The following is a 22,577-nucleotide window of genomic DNA, read 5'->3' as shown; positions in this document are numbered from 1 at the left end:
GGGGCAAGGACTACCTTGTGTATACTGGCCCACCCATATTAAGTCTACTAGTATTTGGTCTAAAGTTTTAAAGAAGGACCTAAGTAGCATCAGCAGCAAATTAACAAAGTAATAGAGCAGCTGGGGAAAGCCTACAATTTTAGCTATGGCTGCCCAGGCAATCACCGAGGATAATCGGCCTCAGAGTGATAAATATTCCCCCTTGGATATCGGAAGTACTTGGATGCCCGCACAAGTTTCCCCATTCTGGTCCCAATTCAACTCAGGGGGCAGTTGTACACAGTGGAAACAAATATGACATGGAGCAATTGATTTCAGTCCCGATATCTGCTGGAATGCACCTAATGTGTGCATTATAGCAGATAAATCACCCGTCACATCTTTAAGATCTATCAAAATGTCATCTGTGTATTGCAAGAGCATATTTTTGGAGGTATTCAGTGGAATTCCCAATTCATCCCTCAATGTTCTTAATCTGACGGCCAGAGGCTCTATAGCTAGTGCAAATAATAAAGGCTATCAGGGCCATCCTTCTGCCCCTGCCAACTCTCAAAATGGGTGGGATACACCATCCTGTATTGATTCATATAATTAACAATACTGAACCTTTCCAGGGCTGTCAGCATATGTCACCAATTCAATGAATCAAACACCCTCTCAAGATCAGGTGTAAGGGAAACCAATTGTGGGAATTGGAGAGGGGCTTGCTCTAAAATCTTAACTTATCTCCTAATGTTCAGCAAAGTATTCACCCTGGGAAACTCCCATTTGATCAGTATCTAGTAGATTCGGCATTTCAGGGAGCAGCTTACCAAGAATTTTGTAATATGAATTTAATATGGCTAGGGACCTATATCTTGTATTTCTTTCAGGTCTCGCCCTGGGTAAGGGATAGATGTAATAATGGCCTCCTGCATCGAGGGGGGAAGCACTATTGTTCAAATGCTGTTACATACACTGCAGTGTACTTGGAGATCATATGAAGGGAGCTTTTTGTATAGAATTTCATAGGGATGCTATCTGAACCCGGTGTTTTACAAGCGGCCAGATTCTGGAGTGCACCCATAATCATTTGTTCAGGGTAGGGGGTCCCCATCTCTGCATATTGTTCTGGTGCCAATCTAGGGAGCGTCGTCTGTTCTAGAAAGAACTCTACGTGCACATTGGGCGTTTAATCTGCAGCTATATACAAAGTGCCATATTACTAGGAAAAAAGTGTAGTCAATTTCCTTGTGTACATTCAATTCTCACAGCTTTCGCTTTAAGGTGATCACACCTTGCGTCTGTGCTATTTGATCAGCTACACCAGCAATTTCCTTGTCTTATTGGCTTCCTAAAGAGTTCTTGCAAAATACACCTTGTAATCGAGGCATCTCAGATTCCCCATATGTTCCTCGTGTTGCTCTGCAAGTTGTTTAATGTTCATTTGCGATGTCATGCAGGTTAGAGCGTGTGGTTTCTGACATGAATATGGCGGATCCTATCTCGCACGGCCGACTCAGTATCATCCACCAAACTCTCGGGCACAGCTTGGATACTTAGACCCCTAATTGTAATTTTAAAAGCCTCCCATTTACTTAGTTGCAGAGGCACTGTGTTCTCATTCTCATGCAATAATTGATTCATGTGTACTTCTACTGTGTGCCTGAACGCAGCATCTTCCAGAATTGTGGCTTGCATGTGCCAAGTAGGTACTAGAGGTGCTTCTCTGTCCCACTAGAATACATCTTCTAACGGATTATAACTGAGCAACAAATTGTGCACTCACAAGTACAGGGGATATGTCATGGTAATTCCATTGTGTTCCCATATATTAGAAATAGTCTTTGTACTATAAGTGTGAGGGCCCACCCTCAAGGAGACTAAGATGGTACAATCTCCCAATTTTTGGGGGGGGGGCTTAACCTGCTCTGCTACGCCAGCCAGGAGGGCCGCTATCCAACCAAAGGTTGGGGCCACAGCTCATCTAAAGGCGAACCAATGCTGCCACTCCAACCCACACCCCAATAAGGCAGGCTCAGGGATCCACCTGTATGCACGACAGCAGTGGAGGCCAAGGCCGTCCCATTGCGCCCGCTCCGACCAGGATGGCCACAGGTATAGAGGGATTTAGACTATCCTGGGGCCCTACTACGTCAGTTCACCAGAAGGAACCAAGGAGGCAAAGTGAAACCTTTAGGAGTTCCCAGCTCTCGGTTTTCCACTCTTGTGGGACTGGGAAACTAAAGCACAGAGGGGACAAAGCCCTCCCACGCGGAATTCAGCTCTTAGGCTATGCACGGCTGGTCAAGCAGGGAAAGTGGAGCGCCTCTTGTCCTGGAAAAGTCACCCGCCTCACGGAGCCGCCATCTACTACAAATCAGGCCGCCACTTAGCCATGCGGCTCCAGCAGTTCAGGCCATCTCTATCAAGTAAGCGGTGCATGTCTCAGATGTTGAAGGATTCGATAGGCTCCATTCCCAGTCTCAAAGAAAGGCTGCTGCCATGTTGGCCATCCAAGGCACGACCCTTCGTTAAGAGAGATTACGAGGTTGGGAAGGTAGATGCCTTCGTTACATTAGATGCGCAGAAGAAATTTTTGAGCAGTGGATGAACCGCGTAAATCATTTTTTTCTTTGTTTGCAGGTTGTGTTGCAGGACCATACCTGGCAGTTTTTTACATATGCATTATCGTACATTACTTTGTTATGTGGGCAGCTAAACATGCGGAAAAGAGGCAATTCAGAGAAGCTTGGGTTTCATGCACATGATTTCAAGGTTGAACGGTGGGAAAGATGAAACATGGAATAGGGCAGCTGTTGTGTCGCAGTTGGAGAGAAAGAAGCACTGTCCAGAAGTGTTGATTTACTTGCAAGAGAACAACTTGGTTCAGCTGTCAGGCTTAGTGCAGGCAGTTTGACACGGATAGGTAGGTTTTGGTCACGTATGGTTTTTTTCTGGACGGAACTGGTAGCTCGGAGAGTTGTGAAAGGGGTGGAGAGGCATAATGCTGTGGAAGAGGCTAGATGGAAAGTGATAGGTCATGGTACTAGTGAAATTCAGTACTGTAGCATTTCACAAGAAGACTTCATGTTGTTTAGGCAAAACGGAGGTCATTTGTCCTTTTTGGGCAACAAGTGCTATTTTTTGGAGAATAAAAAGAGGAGGTAAACAAAAAACGCTGTGACCAGGTTGCAGACCCACAAGGACACACCTGTTGGAGAGACAGTGAAAAAGTGCGATAATGAGGCTGGGGGCAGGAAAATGACTGTTTTACTGGTTAAAAAACAATCACAGGGCTCAGGCACTAAGCCAGACGTGTTGGGGCCTTGCATGGGGACGTTGGCACATGGAGCACATGGGAGCAAGGCTTAGATCGGGTGGGAAAGATCGGTGGTTTGGAAAGACTGTGGATGGAACTAAATGTTGGGCAGTTTAGTTAGGGGTTTTCATGTTGGAGGGAGCTTTAAGGGACGGATAGGTTGTTTAAATGTATTAGGGACGTGTTTTTTTTTACATTCTGTGTCCTATTAATGAAGTTCAGCTGCACACATGTCCTAATAAAGAAGCCTTTTACTTTATCATGTGGTCCTGGTTACTTCTGTGCCATGCTATGAAGCCCAAAGAGAACAATGGAAGCAGCAGTGTACGCTTCCCTCTCACAAAATGACAACATGTACAGCACATGTAATTGGATCGCCCTACACCCCAACAAGTGTGACTCTGTCTGCAGTCTTAACATAGTATGGGTCTAGGCGTTGTTCTTTCACCTTGTTTCATCCTAAACCTCAGGATATCGAATGCCAAAGTTTCACCGGACCATGGGCGCATTATTGGGTGTTAAGACAGACCATGCATGTACTGTGTCTTCTTTAGCGGACTTTCTCAGTGCGGGAAGTCACAAGGCGCTGAGGGCATCCAGCTGAGGTACCACTGTGTCAGCGTGCCCATGCAAGGCTGAACCTGCTCTTGAGCGAGGCAGAGGAGGCTGGCACCTGCAATACTCCATGGCTGGTTATGGTCGGCTGGAGCACCCTGCAGGATGCCAGTGCTGAGATCCTAGACAGAAGGCAAACCATGCACAAACCTCAAACAAAGGACATGGGGGTTGTGTGGGGTGTCAAAAAGAACAACTTTGTCCAAAGCAATGCAATGGAAGCTCAGAGATCATTGTTTTTTTTTTCTTTTTCGGAGTGTTACTCCCAGGGTGAATGGTCTAACCCAGTGGCGACTGCTACCTGGAAGCACTAACATGGCATGAGCCCTAGGTCTTAATCAGGACTTAAGAATAACAAATGTAGAAAAGGACCTCCAGAATCATTTTTGATCACCTTCCAGTCACCAAATTCCCAGAGGTACCAGACATAACATTGCACATCCTTTGTCCCCCTCCCTATAGGACATGAAAATGTTAACCACTCATCCCACCCTCAGTCGCTCAATCATATATTTGCTGCTGAGAGGCTAGCTGAAGGTCACGAAATGGACATTATGTAAATTAACTATGCCTCTTGTAACCTGGTTTATTTTCTGTTGTTGCAGCTGCTCCCTTCATAACCCCTAAGGCCAGTATCCGCAATGGTAGTGCCAAGGGTACACTACCAACGCTTAAGCCAGAAGTAGCAGCTTCTACCTTGGAGACAATTCATCTAGGTCTGGGATTGCAATACCACCATCATTGCATTTCTACAGGGTTTGTTGCAGTGCTCAAATGTCAGATCAGATACTGTGAAAAATAATAAAAGCATCATATGTCAAAAACTACTTTTTTTAGGAAACTGGATTAACAAGCACCGGCACAGATAATATATATGGTTTAATGTGTCAAAGCAAGTGAACACATAACATTTCCAAATGTGGTTTAGATACATTGTATGCACGAATGCAATAATTGCATTTAAGTCTGCCCTACTAACTTTGCCAGCCACTGCTGCACAAAACACCAAAAGGATTACTTTCTCCGCAGAATGTATAAATAACACATTTAATATTAAAATCAGCGTCATGACTGAGTGTACATTTTTGCATGTCAACGGTGGAATGATACACCAAACAGCCAACAGCATGAGGCTAAAGAGTGATACTCCTCTGGGTGAAGCCAACGCCCACTCTTCGTACGTTTGAAAGATCTGGTAATAATACATCACCACACACACCCATAAATAAGGAAACGGAACTGAAGAGGCACAAGCCCAAAGGAAAATATAGGGAACTGTTACAGCAACTCGACCATCATGAGTAACAAGGGCACAAGAGGCCAGGAAAGGAGAACTGAAAGCAAAGTCTGAGCCATTACTCACGTAGCACTGAGTTATCGAATGAGACAAGCAATTGTTGCATCTATAGATAACATAAACAACAGTTTCTGTCTCACAAAGATCTAGAAGAGGGTCTCATGACCCTGTTATTGGACACCGGCTTCTCATGGGAAAGATATTCCTACAATAAAAACACAATAACCTAGCTAGAACAACAGACTCACAAATCTAAAAGATTAAAGAGAGCTAACACCACGTGGGATAACCTAATACCAACTGAAACACTAGCTGCTAGGGACGAGGTGGGCAGGGCATGGAATATGCCATGTTTAACAGAGATCCCCGGGGGCAGCTCGAATCTGAAATCATCCTGCACTACAAGTAGTTTTTTCTCACAAATGACAAAGATAACTTAAAGGCTAGTGACAACAGGCTGGATGTAAATTGCAGTGTTAAGAAATAGGAAATATTATCCTGGAACTTCAAAGGCCTCAATAATAAGATCAAGAGATGGGCCGTTTTGACACATGGCAGCCTCCACCACCCAGATGTGTTCTTACTTCAGGAGACTCATCTGCTGGGCATCAAGTGCGGGTTCAAGTGCGTCATGGCTACCCAAGGGAACTCAGGTTTCACCCGGGGGTCACGTGGAACTGCAACAGAACGCTAGAAAAACTTTCCACTTATTGTTACTGACACTCATACTGATATCCTGGTCGCTTGGAGATGATCTCCGGAAAGCTGGAGGGTCGGGCCTGGACATTTATAAGTCTGAATGTTCCCCAAACCCTGACAGACACTAGGGGGGCTCGTAAAGTTGCTAACACAAACGCCACATACGCAAACGATCAATGAGGGACACTAATGCGATCAGTGACCCGGAAGTGAATGTAGTTGACACGTCGCCTGCTGAATAACATCCTCTCCACATGGGCACGGTGGCTGGGCCTCTGTGATACCTATTGAAGCCGGCATCCACAAGACAGACAGTACACCTTTTACTCACATCCACACTACTCCTTCTCTTGCACTGACTACATTTTCATGCTAGCAGTTGAGACAGTTGGGGTATGAACAGTTACTCCCAAGTTGCAATTCAGATCACTCTCCAGTTGAGTTGTTACTTGTTGCAGCGTTTGGTGTCTAAACACATGGTGGCTAATGAAGGGCAATTTTAAGGCGTTCATTTTTCTTTGAGCTTAACATTGGTTCACTGAAATAAAAATAACAATTTAGGAGACATGCCCTTAGGGTATATAATAATCGCTTTGATTCGTTGTCCAAATGTACCCTACTGCTGCCCAATGTCACCATCATAAGGTAAGGGCATTACCAGAATATAACGCTTCTTGGTAAATAATTCCCCTGACTAAAAGCGTGAATTGAGAGGCAGACAGGAGGCCGATGTTGGTAAACCGATGAATGACGACTGGATTGAGGCCAAAATGGCAGCAAGATGACTTACTATTTCCTACCGCCTCTGGCTCATACAATTTAAATATTCCAATCAATCTTACTACGATCACCTGAGGCTCTTACAGATGGGCAAATCGCAGATCTGAAACTGTCCCTTCCGCAGAGACACTTCAGTCAAAAAATTTCAGATGGTACAGGACTGCCTATTAATATCCCGATACTGTGGAAGAATCATCACTATCCTAAGGATGGTTTTGGGCTTTTCAATCACCCCTAACTCAAAGCAAGCAATTTTGGGTATTATGGGAGAGTAGCTAGAGCTAGAGCTCTCTTTACCACTGGTACGATTTTAGTTAGGAGGTACATTGCACGTCCCTGGATCCAGGACAGAACACCGCCAATCATCGACTTGCTACAAGGTAATGATCACCGTGCTAAACTAGAAGAATATGAGTGTTCTGTATGTGGCACCCTGGGGAAATACAAGTAGTCATAGGGTCCATTGCTAGGTCATTTCAATAACATTTTGCTGAATGTCTAAATATTTACCTGCTGATTTGAACAAATAAGTGGAGCTGCATATTTGCTCCAGGTCAAAACGTTTGATTGATAATGACATGTTTTAAAATACATAAAAATATATTTTTTTAAAGAAATGGGAAACAGTGACAGATCCCACTGAGGAAAACAGAGGAGGAAAAGACCACACCTGGGAGGACACGAGATGAAGGACACCACTGAATGTACTGCCCAAGGAAGCAGGGCATGAAGGAGAAAGGACTGGCTGACCTTCAGTATATAGAAGTGAAAGAAGCAGAAAACCTCCAGCAAGACCCACAAGCAAAGCAGCGGACGGATCTGGGGAGTTGGACTTAAGAGCTGCTATGCTATCGCTACATGCAGCGGGACGGAAGCTGCAGCTGAAGAGGTTATTGAATGGCGGGCATTCCCCTGGCACCTAGAGCACCTAGACCCTAGAGTGATGAAAGAGGGGTTCATTAAAAACCAAAGCTTCTTTGCGGCCAGAAAGCTGAGTGACTGGACGGAACACTGACCATAGGGGACTGCTATGCATCAGGTGGTTTGCTATCTTTAAAGAGACTCTTAGAATAAATACCACAGGCGTCATCCTGGGCAATTCCTCGCATAAGGCGCACTGGCTAGGGCATTTCGTAGGGCACAGGTACAAGGTTACCAGAAAAATTAAAAACACATGAGTACAGCAGCCAGAGGCGCAACTAGAGCCAAATTTCGGGGGGGGGGGGGGGGGGGCTAAGAAAACATTTTGGGGGGGGGCTGAATCTTTTAACCCCTTCGCTGCGGCGGGAATTCCGCCGCAGCGCTGGGGAGTGCGGGGGGGGCAGCGCGGTGGCGCTGTGCTCATGACGGAGCCACTCCATCATGAGCCACGGTTGAGCTGTGCTCATGACGGAGCGGTTCCGTCATGACTCCGCCCAGTTGCGTTGTCCCCCCGCACAGGCGGGGAAACAGCGCCGCGTGGGCGGAGCGGCCGCCAACGGTCGTGGCATGACGGAACCGCTCCGTCATGAGCACACGGCAACCGTGGCTCATGACGGAGCGGTTCCGTCATGAGCGGGGAAGGGGTTAAGCCATAGGCAGAGTGGAGCTGCAGGGGCTCTTAGAAGGGGTGAAGGCCTCATTAACATGCAAATGGTCTTTTAAAGACCTGTGAAGTGCTCGGGTGCGGCAGTGTGTGCCCGGGAAGCTCTCTCATCCCAGGCTGCCACACACGACGGGGGGGGGGGGGGGGGGGGGGGGGCTGAAGCCCTGTGAGTCCAATGGGTGTTGCGCGCCTGACAGCAGCTGTTGTTCGCAATAGGTGAGAGAAGGGGGATGGTTTCTCTGATACTGTTCAGCCCTGCAAAACATGACCCAGGTGAACATGGAGGGACTGAGTGACAAGGGGAACACTGAGTTTAAGAGAGAACTGAACGAGGATGACTGGGAAATGACCTAAGGCTATGCATACAAAGCTTCTCTAAATGCTTGGTTTTAATTGAACACTTACGGTGGACATACCCCTTCTCCCCAAAGTAAATTCATTAAAAGTACGCGACAGTCAAACAGTCACTTGACCACTAATCACACACTGCAAGTTTCTGAAGTGTCAAAGCCCCCCAAGCCGATGAAGGTCTCAACGAAAGACTTACATTCATGCTTTCAAACTGAGGAAATACCTATCCACACTGGAATCTGAGTGCAGTGTCTTTTGTTGACTTTTGTCTGCTGTCAGTTCGTTTCATTTTGGGTATCTCCAGTAGCCCATGTTCACCGTGACAAAATAGAAGAGCTTACACAGGAGCTATGTACAGTACCCTATTCAAAGAGACAGAGACCACCTCCCAGGGCCGTTCCACCTACATTTGGAGAAGGGTCCTCCATCTTGTAGTCATAGCAAAAATATGTCAATTGGGAGCTAGGAAAGACTTTTATGGCTGGCAAGCAAACAGGCACCACATTCAATCTACTACAGGTGACATTTTATAATCTGTGGATCTGTAAAAAAAATAACACAGAGCATCCAAGCCACCATCAGCCCTTCGGATACCCCAGGTATGGAAGGCAGGTGGATCCCATTCATCACAACCTAATGGGTAGAACTTTAACAGTTGAAAGGACACACGACTCAATATAACGTAACCTCACAGGTTAGAAACCACAGGCATCAAGAAATCCAACATTTGCTTTAATCAAGGATGGCTTTTCCCTCTGGGTAAAATAACTTGTGTTATAGTGAGTGAATGATCGCTGGTGTGAAGGTGATCAGTTGGTAGAGTTCACCATTGCCGCCCCTCTAACGCTGAACACCTGTCAACTCAGGGGAAAGCATTAAGTCCCGAAAACACCAACCAAAAACATTACCACCTAAGCCTCTTTAATAAACAAAGTCAAGGGGCAAGAAGACGACAGACAGATTTAAACGAGTCTAAGTTTCTCCTCCATCAAATATCTGTAGTCTCCAGAATAAAAAAGGCCACTTTGCTCACAGGGAATGCTGTCTGGCCTGCCTTCCACTAGGCTTCAAAAAGGCACAAACCAAACCACAGGGGATGCCGTTGCAGAAATCACCACCTCTGATTTCAAGTCCCTTTTCACAGCTAAAATCCATTCTCAATATTTGGGACTTTTACAGCTTTCTCAATAGAATGTTTAGTTAAAAACATTTTATTGCCAAATTAAAATAAAAACAAAAGGACTGAGCAAAAATGTAAAGGATCCTTTATAGATTCTAACTTTCCAACCTCTATGTCAATAATGAACTGCTTAATGCCTTGTGAAATTGGGAATCATTCTTAGCATAGAAGACCACTGCTTGGAAGCTGCTCCCAGTGGCACGTAGAGGAAGTTTTTAATAACGTCTTCATGTGTTAATTCGGCAAAAAGACTTCCAAACAGTCGCTGGGGAACAGCTTCTCAGCCGAGGCCACATCTTCCGGAAAAAAATATTTATCTGAAATAGCTCACACATGCTCCTTTCCTTTTAGCAAAACATCTTGCTCACACGTTTGAAATGTTCTTTCCAAATAAGTATTCATTCCTATGACTAAAATACTTAAAATGCAATCAGGATCCTGGGATCCAGCAGAACCTTATACTGCAAAAGACTTTAAAGCAAACCCAATTTTAAACTCATGAAATGTTAACTTTTTTGCATTTTTTTGAAATTAGAACAGTAAAGGGAATATATTTTTTTAAGTCCTGTTAAAATTATTTGTTATATATGTATGTGTGCATTGGTATTTATAGATCACTAAGCTCGCTGGCAAACAACAGGGAAATGTACAAGACGGGAAGATGAGCTGGGCTCAGAAGCAAGGCTGTCCAACATGTACTAAGAGTCTGGATCAAGGCCAGATTTGTAGAATATCCACATAGGATAATGAATGTAAAATGAACCACAATTGAAACCATTAATATCAATGCGTGTTATGTTATCCTGAAATTCGATTGTGGATCTAGAAATTGAAGACCTAAGTTGGGCAGTCGTGAGATACAGGTTCCATGTCAGTGACTGATGAAGTGTTGTACATGAAAAATGTTTTCTTTGTCTATGGATTATCGTGTCTAGTTCACAAGGCACATCTCTACTATGATAATAGTTTGCTCAATGGCAACCAATATTGTGCAAGGTTTGCACCAGAAATATTAGACAGACTGTTGTCACAACTTACAATATGTTGAGTATTTGAGAAAGGAAAGACACAAAAAAGGCATTAATATATCTTGTGCACTGTAAATGTAGTGGAGTGATCATATCTCAACATTCTTCACTGGAGTTTGGTGTCACCAGGTAAAATTTGCTATGTGGGATGCGAACGGGAGACGTTGTAAGATCTTCACAGAAAAAGTGAAATGCCCATGGTACATCTTTAAGTGGTTGCAAGGGAAAATTACTTGCAGACCCAAAAAGGCTAGGAAATGGAGATAAATCATACAATAGCATGAGAGCAAAAAAAAAGAAAAGAAATAGAGTCCGAGATAAAGAGTTGTTTACAGACGAATACATCTTGTCTTGTCAGATGCGACAAGCAAGGAAGGAAGCATACAAGGAGGCCTGGTCATGATAATTAGGCTTGGGTGAAATTTCCATTATGCATGCGTAATTGGCGTAATTTCTCTTTACGCTTGTTATGCAAAATTCCCAAAATTAGGCCAATTTGCCACATCGCGCAAACACACCAGCAAAATTATATCAAACGAACAACGCAAATGACCAGGGCGCAAGTGACTATCATTCCTGGTACTTTTTTTTGGTGCTTTTTTTTTTTTTTAGCACAAATTATGTCCTGGAAGAAAGAAAAGACATATTTTCACTAAAATATAGCACCAAATGACAGATTTGCATTACATGTAATTACACATAATTTCAAAGAATTTTCTTGCAATTTCATGTAATTACATGAAAGCAAATTTCACATACCCTTAATGCTAATCTGCTAGTATTGGGACAGCAATATATCGCAGTTGGAGGCAGGAGAAACAGACAAAGGAGAGCAATACGGAGTGGGTAGGTAGAAAAGCAGTAGAGGAAAAGAGAGAAAGGAGGAAAACAGGGAGAAAGGCCTGAAAAACAAATACATACTGATCAAAGGCCAAACAAGAAGGAAAAAAGTTGTTCCCTAAAAGTGAGTGACATGTAATTTGGGTATGCTCCATGGGAGGGGCAAACATGACATGGAGATATCAAGCTATCAAACAAGAAGCAGGCAAAGAGGAGTGACATTATAAGCAAAATATCTTAAGCAATGGGAGGATCCAAAGCCTTCGTATGTAGACAATAGTTTTTTTTAAACTACACAGCTGCGATGTCTGGTAGGCCTCGACCTAATAAAGTCCCTTTCATGTTATGGGGAGCTCCAAACTACACCACAAATATAATGTAATACTGGTGAACCAAACCCGAAATAAATATGAATATTTAGAGAGACAGATTCTGCTAAAAGAAATCTATTAAGAAGTAAAATATATTACCAAGGGTTGGCTAGTAAGTATGGCCACTCATTTTCAGGTACATTCTAGGATGAGCATAGAATGACTGCAAGAAATAAAAAGAAAAGCAGTATGCTCCTAACAGGATGTGAACCAGTGACCATAAAGCAGAGGTGTCACCAACTCCACTATCAGCTTAGTGAACCTTTAGAAATTAAACTCTCATAAAAAATGCCCAGGGTACACACAAGTTAAAGACTAAACCATTTACCATATGACCATTCCTGATAGGGAAAACTCAAGTCTATAATCCTTTTGTGCTAATAAAACAAGTACCAGTAACACCTGGATAATAATGTTTTGAAAAATAGGTTATAAGGAGCTATCCATAGAGTTGTAAGTTAATTAAAGTAATAGCAATTATTCACACCACTCTTCGTATAAGGCTCCAATATATCGACAAAAAAAATATCCAACTCAAATCTCATCATGTGTCTAATTGCAATGCCTACGGTGCACAGAGTGAGGCTCTAGACTTGCTCATTTTTTTCTCTCTCTGGTTCTGGAGTAACTTCCCACTCGGATTCAGTCATCGACCCCGAACTGTTCATCTCTCTCACGCTAAATCTATACGCATGCTTTCTCTTAGTTTAAACCCTTCAGACATTTCAGTTGTTGTAAGACAATTCAAGCATAAAAGGTCTCAGATTCTTCACTTTTTCAGCAAGTTGTTGTTGATATTAAAAATTAAAAGAACATTTGATTCTGTTCTTTGCTTCTAAGAGTAGCGCAGACAACGCGGGGAAGTATGGATTTATAAAAACATTTACTTACAAAAATAATACTAACAACCATCTGTAGTCAGAACACCACGAAATAATTTCTCGGTGAGTAATATCAGGTGTCAGTATTAACTGATTAAATAAGTCAATTTAGTCATCACTAGGTAAAGCTAAGACACCCACGCCAAGATCTCAAAGTCAGCGACATTACCCCACTGAGCCACCATTACAAACAATCCAAGCTTGGCAGAAACTAATCAATCCATCTCTAAATGCAGAACCTACTGAGCTTGTCAAAAAAAAATTCCTCTTTCCTTTTTTATAAAAAATTGCTACACAGCCAAGCTGTCGCTTGCCAAGCATTTTCTAAGATGCAACGTACCAGGAATCCAGCTCTCTGCCCATGTCTGGAGCTTAATCCAAGAACGCCCCCAAACTGGCTCACATATGATCGCTCTGTGCCAAATCCAGGCTTCAGACAGCCAGGCTGATGATTGTGTGAATCACCTGTTATTGAGATATCCAAAAGCATAGGTGACCTTTTTTTGCTGCTAAACCTTCCACTGTACTTAAGAGTTTGAATGAAGGATAGATTTTAACTCCGAACCCCAAGATCATATTTTAACCAAAATTGACATTCCTATACACACTACTGCCAAATTTCTTCACAAGCAGGGCAGCGCCTATGCCCATGCTGGCTAAATATGATCATCAGAATGAATGACAAAAGTCTTAAATTGGTGTACCGAACTAATGCCGCCTCCATCCACACTTTCTCTATTTTCCAACATGGGACATTCACTTCTTCAACATTGCAGTGTGCCTTTGGGTATCTCCAGCATGACGTGGGAAGAGATACAGAGGAGATCATGAATGCTTTGAAGCATGGACAAAGCATGAGACCAGGATGTAGCCTACTGGACACCGAGCTAGGTTGTGAATGTGATGTCATTGGTAGAGTCAGGAGTTCAAGTCTAGTCTCAGCCAGCATTCACAGGCAATTCTCTTTTCAGCGATTACAGATGTTTTCAACTTTATATTGGGAACGACAAAGAAGTTCCTTGATGAGCAAGACACTGCTGTAGGACAGCTATTCTTGACATTTTTACTTCCATGGACCCCCACTTAATCATTACTGAAACCCAAGGTCCCCACTGAATGATTATTGGAATCTTGGAACCCCCAATGAGTCATCATTCGAATCCAGGGACTCTCATTGAGTCATTATTGGAAGACGGGGAGCATTTTCAATGATCCTAACATCAAAACAATACACACAAAAACAGAATTCATCAAACAAATTTCAAATGATGAAATATTTTATTTAAATCTACAAATAAAAAAAGGCAAAATTGTAATTTTAATGGCAAGGTTGGAGCTTTTATGAGCGTAATTAAGGCCACTTATTGCCTATACTATATTATGTTTGATGCCTTTGCACTGCTGTCACAAATCAAGTCAATCCGAGGATACTAATTTTTAGCCTTAAATTTCAAACGTCTTCACATTCAAAGAACGTTTTAATGTTTTTGATTTTGCTTCTTTATTTATGTACAATGTATTAATCTGGACCAAAGGTTAAGACTCATTTCTTAGTGACATTAACCTGTATAATGGATAGAAGCTGCAAGCGAACATTCCTAGATGCCATATATAAAAACAACTTTGTCAACCAACTCCCCAGACATTTTGATCATTTTTAAATGCAAAAAAAGAGATAGTACCAGGCACAATATTAGCCCGAGCCTCGTGGCGCAACTCTTAGTAAGTCAACATTTGTTGCCAGTCTGCATTTATAAACGAGACTGTAGGATTTGCATGTTGTATCGGTGCCATTTACCAATACCAATAATAATTGCTGGATGTTGCTTCAGAGATGCTTAGGACCCAAAATAGTAGAGGCTGAAAAATGTGGAAGATCTTTCCCTTAATAGGTGTCTTTTCCAAGTGGTATGCTTGAATGGAGGACAATGAAGGAACTCAGTGATCAAAAGAAGAACATGGTACTTTTGAAGCTGTTCTACTCACTAAGGGTGTTTAGGTGCAATTTAAATTTACTTTGCACATTTTCACTAATATGCAAACTAGAACCTCATATTACCCGTCGGCAAAAACATGTAAGCTTATCATGCCCAACTTGGTACCATTGAACCTGTGCGTTACATATATAGTCAAACTGAGTCATGCACTGTTGGCACTGAAAATCAAGAGATGCTCTCACATTTTAACAAAGCAGAAGGATAATACAACCTCTGTCTAATAATTTGGACATAAAGCTCCAAAACATTAAGAATCTCTTTTAATTTGTAGAAGAAGAAATGACGACTTTTATACTGTGGTTCGCATGCTGCATTCACCAGTCCAATGACGGCTCACCACTGTGTCCTGCCATGGATGAGAGATACCCACTGAAAGTGCTTCCGCCAACTTAGCTGGAGTACTTTCAACATACAAAAACCATGTCAGCTGGTGGCGTGACAAGCCAATTTGCATTTTTATAGTTTTAGGAGCACAAACCCCCGGATTGGGGTTTAAAAAAACAACAAAACAAAAATGAATGCCACACATGCACTAAAATATTTCTCCCAGTAGATATGGAATATCATCATTTTTCTTCAACTCTGAATTGGCATGGTGGTCATAGGCAGGGAAAATCAGCTTGGAAGGAATACGCTAATTGAGGCTTCCAGTGCTGTTCATCAAGTGGTCCTGTGGCAAAAAACTCTTGAGCAAGGAGTTTCTCCATGCCCTAAATGAGGTAGGGAAACGGAGAGTATGGAGGGTAGTGGATTGCCAGATACTGCACCACTGTAAATGAGGTTATACTTCTAATAGTTAATTCATTACGATCTACCTTTTTGAGTGATTCAGGCCATCAACTGAAATAACCCACCCTGTCACTAAGAAACACTACCAACCAATGACATGACTGCCACATTATTAAGGAAATCCTCTATATCAATTGTCACAGAGAAAATACCATGTCAACAAGGGAGAGTTCTATATCAATGAAATTGAGCCAAATGTCAATTAGACCAGGTTTATTCCAATGAAATGGAGCACCATGCCACTGAGCAATGTGAATGAGACCATGCACAATTAGAATGTGATTGATTGACATGCCACTGAAGCAGATTGTTGAGACTAGCTAAAGTGATCATATGCTTGGTCAATGGCACCAATTATCATACCAATGAAACAATGCATTACTTTAAGAACACCACCTACCACGTTAATGAGATACAGTGCAATATCGAAACTAGGCAGCATGTTAGTTAAACCGGTTGCACGTCAACAAGTGAAAATGCGATTTCAATGTCAAACAGCCCCATTGCCAAGGAGATCGTTCACTGTGAAAGAAGTAGTCAATGTGAGCAAGTACTAGGTCAATAAAAGTGAATGGCATGTCAAAGTGGTACAGCATTGCGTCAACGAGACAGACTTAGTAAAATGTCAATGAGATGCACAACCATGCCCTGAAGCTCACCACCAAATCAGTGAGAAACAACAGCATGCCATGAAACCAAGAATTACGCCACAGAGTATGAAGCAGCGCCATATACAAGAAATATAGCAATGTCAATGAGTGCTATGTCAATTTTTTTTTTTTTTTATTTGGTTAAGTCTTTTAGGTCCAGTAATTTTATTATGCAAGGGTGATCTCAAATTGATCAGGATTATTGAGCTACTGGCAGCTTGCATATATTCTCCTTTTCCGCATGTGTCTCGAACCACGTTGCTTTCTCTATCAAAAGAGTTGGTTTCAGCAGAAATGTCTTTCGAATGCTATAAAAAGATACATGAGATAATTTAACAAGGCGAACAGAAATGGGGACTTTAAAATGAGTCGTATTACAAAAAATGATTTATATGCAAACACACCCCTTCCTGCAACAAGCAAAAGTCCTATAATTCTTGCAAAAATAACGCATGCTTTTTAAGAAAACAAGTATACAACTTCATCCCGCCTAATGTCAATAGAACAGCCACAACAATAAAAGATTAAGTAGGAGACAGAATACTTCAAAGAGAGAAAGTCTATGTCAAAGAGAGAGACAACCAATGGAAAGTAGATGGACAATGTCTGGGAATGAGCCAAACATGGCATATAATGGAGGCAGTACCAGTCAAAAAGGGGTTCAGATGAAGACAGCAGATGATATTACCATATCCCTCATTGAGAGAATCATGCCTGTAAGCCATACAACATAACCATGAATGAGCTCGCCATGATAAGCATGAGCTGGAGCTCCATTTTTACAAGCAAAACTCACATGTAAATACGTGAACCAGTTATATGGGCAAGAGACTTGACGGTCCATGTGCCTATCATGCCATCGCCTTGACAATTAACAGGACTGCATTTGTAACAATCAAACTGTTGTGCCAATAAGCGAGCCGTCTCATAGTGAGAAAATCATAATATTAATAAGCATGTCATGTCGATGAGCAATCTCTCATATCAAGGAAGATGACATTATGTTTGCAAGGACACCATCACATCAACAAGTATACGGTCATATCTGCAATCAATTTAATGTACAAATCATTGGGGCAGTGGGTGAAACATCAAGTTAGCAACTTGCTACTATGGCAGTGGAGGTGCAACTACATCAATAAACAGTTAGATGTCATATAAAAACCAATGAGCAAGCCTAATTAAACAGTAAGAGAGCCTTCAGATCGATGAGGCTTCAATAGTATTTGCTCAATTTTCTCCACACCTTAGGGCCAGTGGTGATCGCAACCAGTACATTTAAATTATTGTTCAGCACCAAAATGGGATTGCACATTCTTTAGTGCCTGATCCCGATAGAACCAAATCCAACTTTTACAGGACAGACCTTTATTAATCAAAGGCTGTCCAATACTCTTTACTCTTCTCATGTTTTCAACACTGATTAAAGTTTCCCAACAATTATCAGAAGGCTATCTTGAACAGGGACCCTAAGGCCTATGCCCAGCCTCGGCTGGAATTCAATACTTGTACTCACTGGGCCAGTCTGACATTAGGGGCTGAACTCCAGCCATATGGACCTAATGGATGCCTGGAAAGTCACTCTGGGTGAAGGTACATATAAATGTTTCTTTTCCCTCATACCCTTCCAAATATTTGCACCCCTAAGCACAGCATCAACGTGCATAGTTTGGAACACAGTTACAAACCTCACCAATGACATCAAACTCTTTGGTGGTGCACCACACTGCACGCATACACATACACACCACCTCCTTAGTGGTAGATACAAGCTCCAGTCTGAAACATTATGGAACAAGTTTGAGCGCTACAAGACTGCACCAGAGACATCAGTGTACTATTATACAAATGGTAACTAATGTTAACAATGCAAATAACCATACGTTACTAAACGTAATGTCAATAAGCGATATGTGAATGAATGACTGAATGAAGATTTATATCGCGCAACTAAGCCCGAAGGCATCAAGGCGCCTAACAAAAGGATCAAACAGACCAAAACTACTCCTACGGATAGGCCTTGGCAAAGAGCCACGTCTTTAATGCCTTTCGAAACATAGGGAGATTATGCTGGAATTTAATTTCAGTAGGGCAGGAATTCCACAGTTTATAAATGAGAAATCCTGCCAATGCTCAAGACCACCACTCAATTGAAAGACTGTCTGCTCAATAAGAAGTACGCAATTCAATGACTGGCTCACAATTTCAAAAAGCAAGCTTCCCTTATTCGGTGAACAAGGCTGCCACATCAAGGGGAGAGTAGCCAAGTCAATAAGGGAGCTGTCACTTAAATCAGCAAACTGTCATGTCATTGAGAAGGCCTGCATGTCAATGAACGAACCACCATAATGAGCAAGGCCAACACGTATACAATCAAGGATGCCATGTCGAGCAGCGATTCAACAAGCAAGGTGCCATGACAATCGGCAAACTAACTTGCAAGTCACCATGCCAATTGGCTAGCCATGACATCATTGACCAGGACCATATGTCAATGATTATGCAGTCATGTCAAGGCTTTCTTATTGCTGTATCTGCTTGTTCCATCTTGACAATAAGTCAGTCGCCACGTTAACCAATTAGCAACCATGTAAATGAACATGTCATTATATCAATTAATGGGCATCTTGTGGACACGCAATTCATCATATCAATGTGTCAGACATCGTCAGAAAGGCAAGCTGTTATGTCAACAAGAACGTAACAATATTTATGACCAAACTGTCTATTCAGCCAGCAAGCCTTTATAACAAATGACAGCCAGCATGTCAAGTCGCCATCACAAAGAGGAAACCACCATCTCAATAAGTGATCGTGTTTATACAAATACAATCAAGTCAATGTGGGAGCTAGCCATGTTAAAGAGCAAAAGTGTAAATAACATAACTGGCATTAAACAAGACTGTCAGGGTGCAGGACGCCCAGGGAATGGGACTAAAAGGTACACAAGTCTGTTATTCTGATACTCAAAAGTTCTAGGCCAATGGGTTAGACCCCAAGAGCTATCAAGAAGATCCATTTACAATGCCATAGAATGCACCAATGGGAGAGCCCATCATCCTAATGGGTGAACTCCAAATGTTCAATAAGTCAAATCTGATGCCGAAAATGAGGCCTCAATTTCCAATGAGTAAGTACCTGATGACAATAGTTGGCTTCTCCCATCTCATGCCGTTCCTGGGAACTTGGAGTCCCAAATGTGGACCACCATTGTTGCCACAAAGATGACAGCAGGTGATTAATTATCGTGGGCTAGGGGGTGAAAACTTGTGGCTGCTACTTTCTTATTCACTCATCTCCTTTTATCCAGGCCCACAGTAAAAGCTCGAGTATATCATCTTCAAAGTCCTACAATCATTTCCCAGGCAGAGTGCACCTCAAGCACTGTACTTTGTGACTAAATACTGTACTCTGCATCCGCTGAATTGTAATGCCTCCTACACATACTTCTATGAATCACTTGCACTGCAGGTTGCATTTCAATATGAATGGATGTTTTTCAATGCATGCAGTGCACCCTGCACCTACTGGAATGAATGCATGTCATTGCAATAAATCCCCACTGGCACATTAATATGTAACTACTGTTGGAATCCCCTATACTATACACTACATCTATTGCAATGGTAAGATCCCTTGTAATGTATTCTGCACAAATTGAAATGGAACCCTTGCACTTCATTCTGTACTTATAATAATGGATTGCTAACATTGATCACATTGAACTACATCACTCGCCGCTACTTTCTAGTAAACCAATTGCCTCACATGATGTAGTCTGTGCATTTTGCAACCGAGCCCAAGCACTTTATTCGTCATTGATCAACTGGAGCCCTTGCACTGCACTTTACACCTATGTATTCTTATATGCACTAAATTGCGTACTGAAGGGATCTGTGAATTGCAAAGGATCCCTTGAAGCTAATTTATTCTGCTTAAATATATTGACACCATCTACTTGTATGCATCCACGTTAATTACGTATTTTTCACTGTATTCTGGAAAAATCATTTCACATGTTTGCATTCTGGACCTAGTGACTGGAGTCTTTGCACAAGTGTAATGGATGCCTTGTGCTACATGATGTGTATACTAACCTGATCACTTGCACTGCATTCTGCAACTGCTGACTGGTCACTCCCCACATATTAACTATGTCTTTTGAACTGTGTTCTGCAAATATTATGCACAAATTTTGCCCTTGCAATGCATTTTGCACATATTGGCAAGGTACAATAAAAGGCGTTGTGCACCTATTGAGTAGATCATGTGCACCAGATTCTGGAACTTGAACTGCATTCTGGGGGCTGGATCACTTCCCCTGCATGGTGCACATACTGCACGATCACTTGCACTGTAACCCTCACAATGTGGCTATGGCTCTTTAACTCCTTTTGCAAATATCAACCTTAACCTTTCGACTCCATTGTGCACAAGCCTTGGGGATCACCTGAGCTTCTTTCTGCACGTAAAGGCTGAATCCCTTCAGAGCATATTGCAATTAATTCCTTGTAATTGATGCTTTCTGGACCCAATGACTGCAATATTTGCATTGCATTTCAAATGGTGCTCCTCACAAATTCAATATACCATCAACTGCATTCTGCAGTTAGTACAATAGATGTCTTGCACTGTACGCTACGCTCCCGGCAATGAATTCCCTGTGATCCTGGGGCGGGGCCGAGGGAGTTGTTGGACGCTCCCTCCCGATCTGCTCACCTGTCTCTTTCAGGCTGGCCAGCAGCTCCATTTGCTTCTCCTCATCCGAGGTGTTCATAACGCCGGGTAAAGGAGAGTACAGCGCAATAGAGGTGCAGAGACTCAGGGGGTAATGCACACCCGGAAGCGGTGGCGGCGACGATGTCTGGAGCAGCAGGCACGAGACGCCCAGTGCAGGAGGAGGAGGGAGCGGTGAGCTCAGTGTGGGATGTGCGCATGCGCGCGTCTGGTCAGCTCCTACTGCACCTGAGGCTCCACAGGAAACCCGGAAGTACCTATGTTCACGGTACATCATGCAGGGTTTATGCTCTTGCAGGGACAGTATGTGCAATTGATGTGGTACACGGCGTATTGCTCGGTAATTGGCGCATTTGGAACACGAGACGTGATAGAAAAAAACAGAGATTTGTTTCTCTGACTTTTATAGCGTCTGATAATGTTATTAATGAAGAACGAAGACAAAAATACTATTAACACGCCTGGAAGAAAGCTGAATGCTGAAGTCTAGCCATGGTACACGGGTGATATAATATGGAGCATACATGACAACAGACCAGATTCAGGCGGCAGACTTGATTTTAAAAACAAAACAATAGACAGGCTCCAATATTAAACAATTCTTCCAGAAGGAATACTTGTTCTAGGCATATTTCTCACTCTGTCTACAACTGTTTCTTCACTGCCAGCACCAGTAGCTTCCGGCTCAATGTCTCTTCCCTCATGTTCATGCTGCCTAGGGCTGGTGAATGCACTGACACATCGAATGCATACTCAGAATTGAGGTCCTCCCGAACTGTGTCAGGTCAGTAAGGACTGATATCGTGCTGGAGTACCATAGAAAATTGGCGAGGCTTGCATTTAGCCACTAGCTGGAGACACCAGCATTTCCCATCTTCTGTGATAACACTCGGTTTGTTAATCTTCACAAGACAACCTTGGTGGCTTTAGAGAATCGATTCTTACCTTTTCTGCACGTCAAGGCAACCATATTCTAAGATGGTTACCCACAGAAATAGTAGTGAGGCTAACTCCATGCAAAAGGTCATACCTTTCAGTCGCACGAATCTGATTCTTTGTTACTTTCGATCTCACTCTCTCAAGGTCTGGTTCCACATTGGTGCTGATCCAGCGGAAACGTTATACATTTTTTTGTTGTGGGCAAAAACACAGATTACCCACTACACCATAAGCTCTAACCTCAATAATATAATTCACAACAACTCAGAGTTCGGGCCCATAAAAACTCAACAACCACTTACAAATCATGAGGTCCTCCATTAGATCTTGGTAAGAGCTAATAGGGACTCAGATAATTAGAGACGGAAGCCATTCCTTCAGTAGGACCTGTAATGAAGAAATGCCTATCTAACAACAATGACTCAATAACCATTACTTGTAAATGATATTTATCAATAAGTAAACAAACTCAGTATATTTATCAAGGTACTTTTATCCAAGCATCAAAATGAATGGTCAAACACAATAATACATTAG

General features: G+C 42.6%; 1 protein-coding gene across 1 annotated transcript in view; it reads right to left on the bottom strand.

Annotated features, from left to right (window-relative positions):
- Nucleotides 1-21,297, bottom strand: part of SHTN1 (shootin 1) — a 592,071-nt gene extending 570,774 nt beyond the window's left edge. The window contains exon 1 of the mRNA XM_085603138.1: nucleotides 21,084-21,297. Coding sequence (XP_085459264.1) covers nucleotides 21,084-21,141 — 58 coding nt within the window. The 5' untranslated portion in view covers nucleotides 21,142-21,297. The remainder of the gene's footprint in view (nucleotides 1-21,083) is intronic.
- Between the last annotated feature and the right edge of the window lie 1,280 nt (nucleotides 21,298-22,577).

The sequence above is a fragment of the Triturus cristatus genome, chromosome 1_2, assembly GCF_964204655.1.
Source record: "Triturus cristatus chromosome 1_2, aTriCri1.1, whole genome shotgun sequence".
NCBI lineage: Eukaryota > Metazoa > Chordata > Amphibia > Caudata > Salamandridae > Triturus > Triturus cristatus.
The sequence above is the reverse complement of the archived record's forward strand: the minus strand, read 5'-3'. Positions and strand labels throughout refer to the sequence as shown.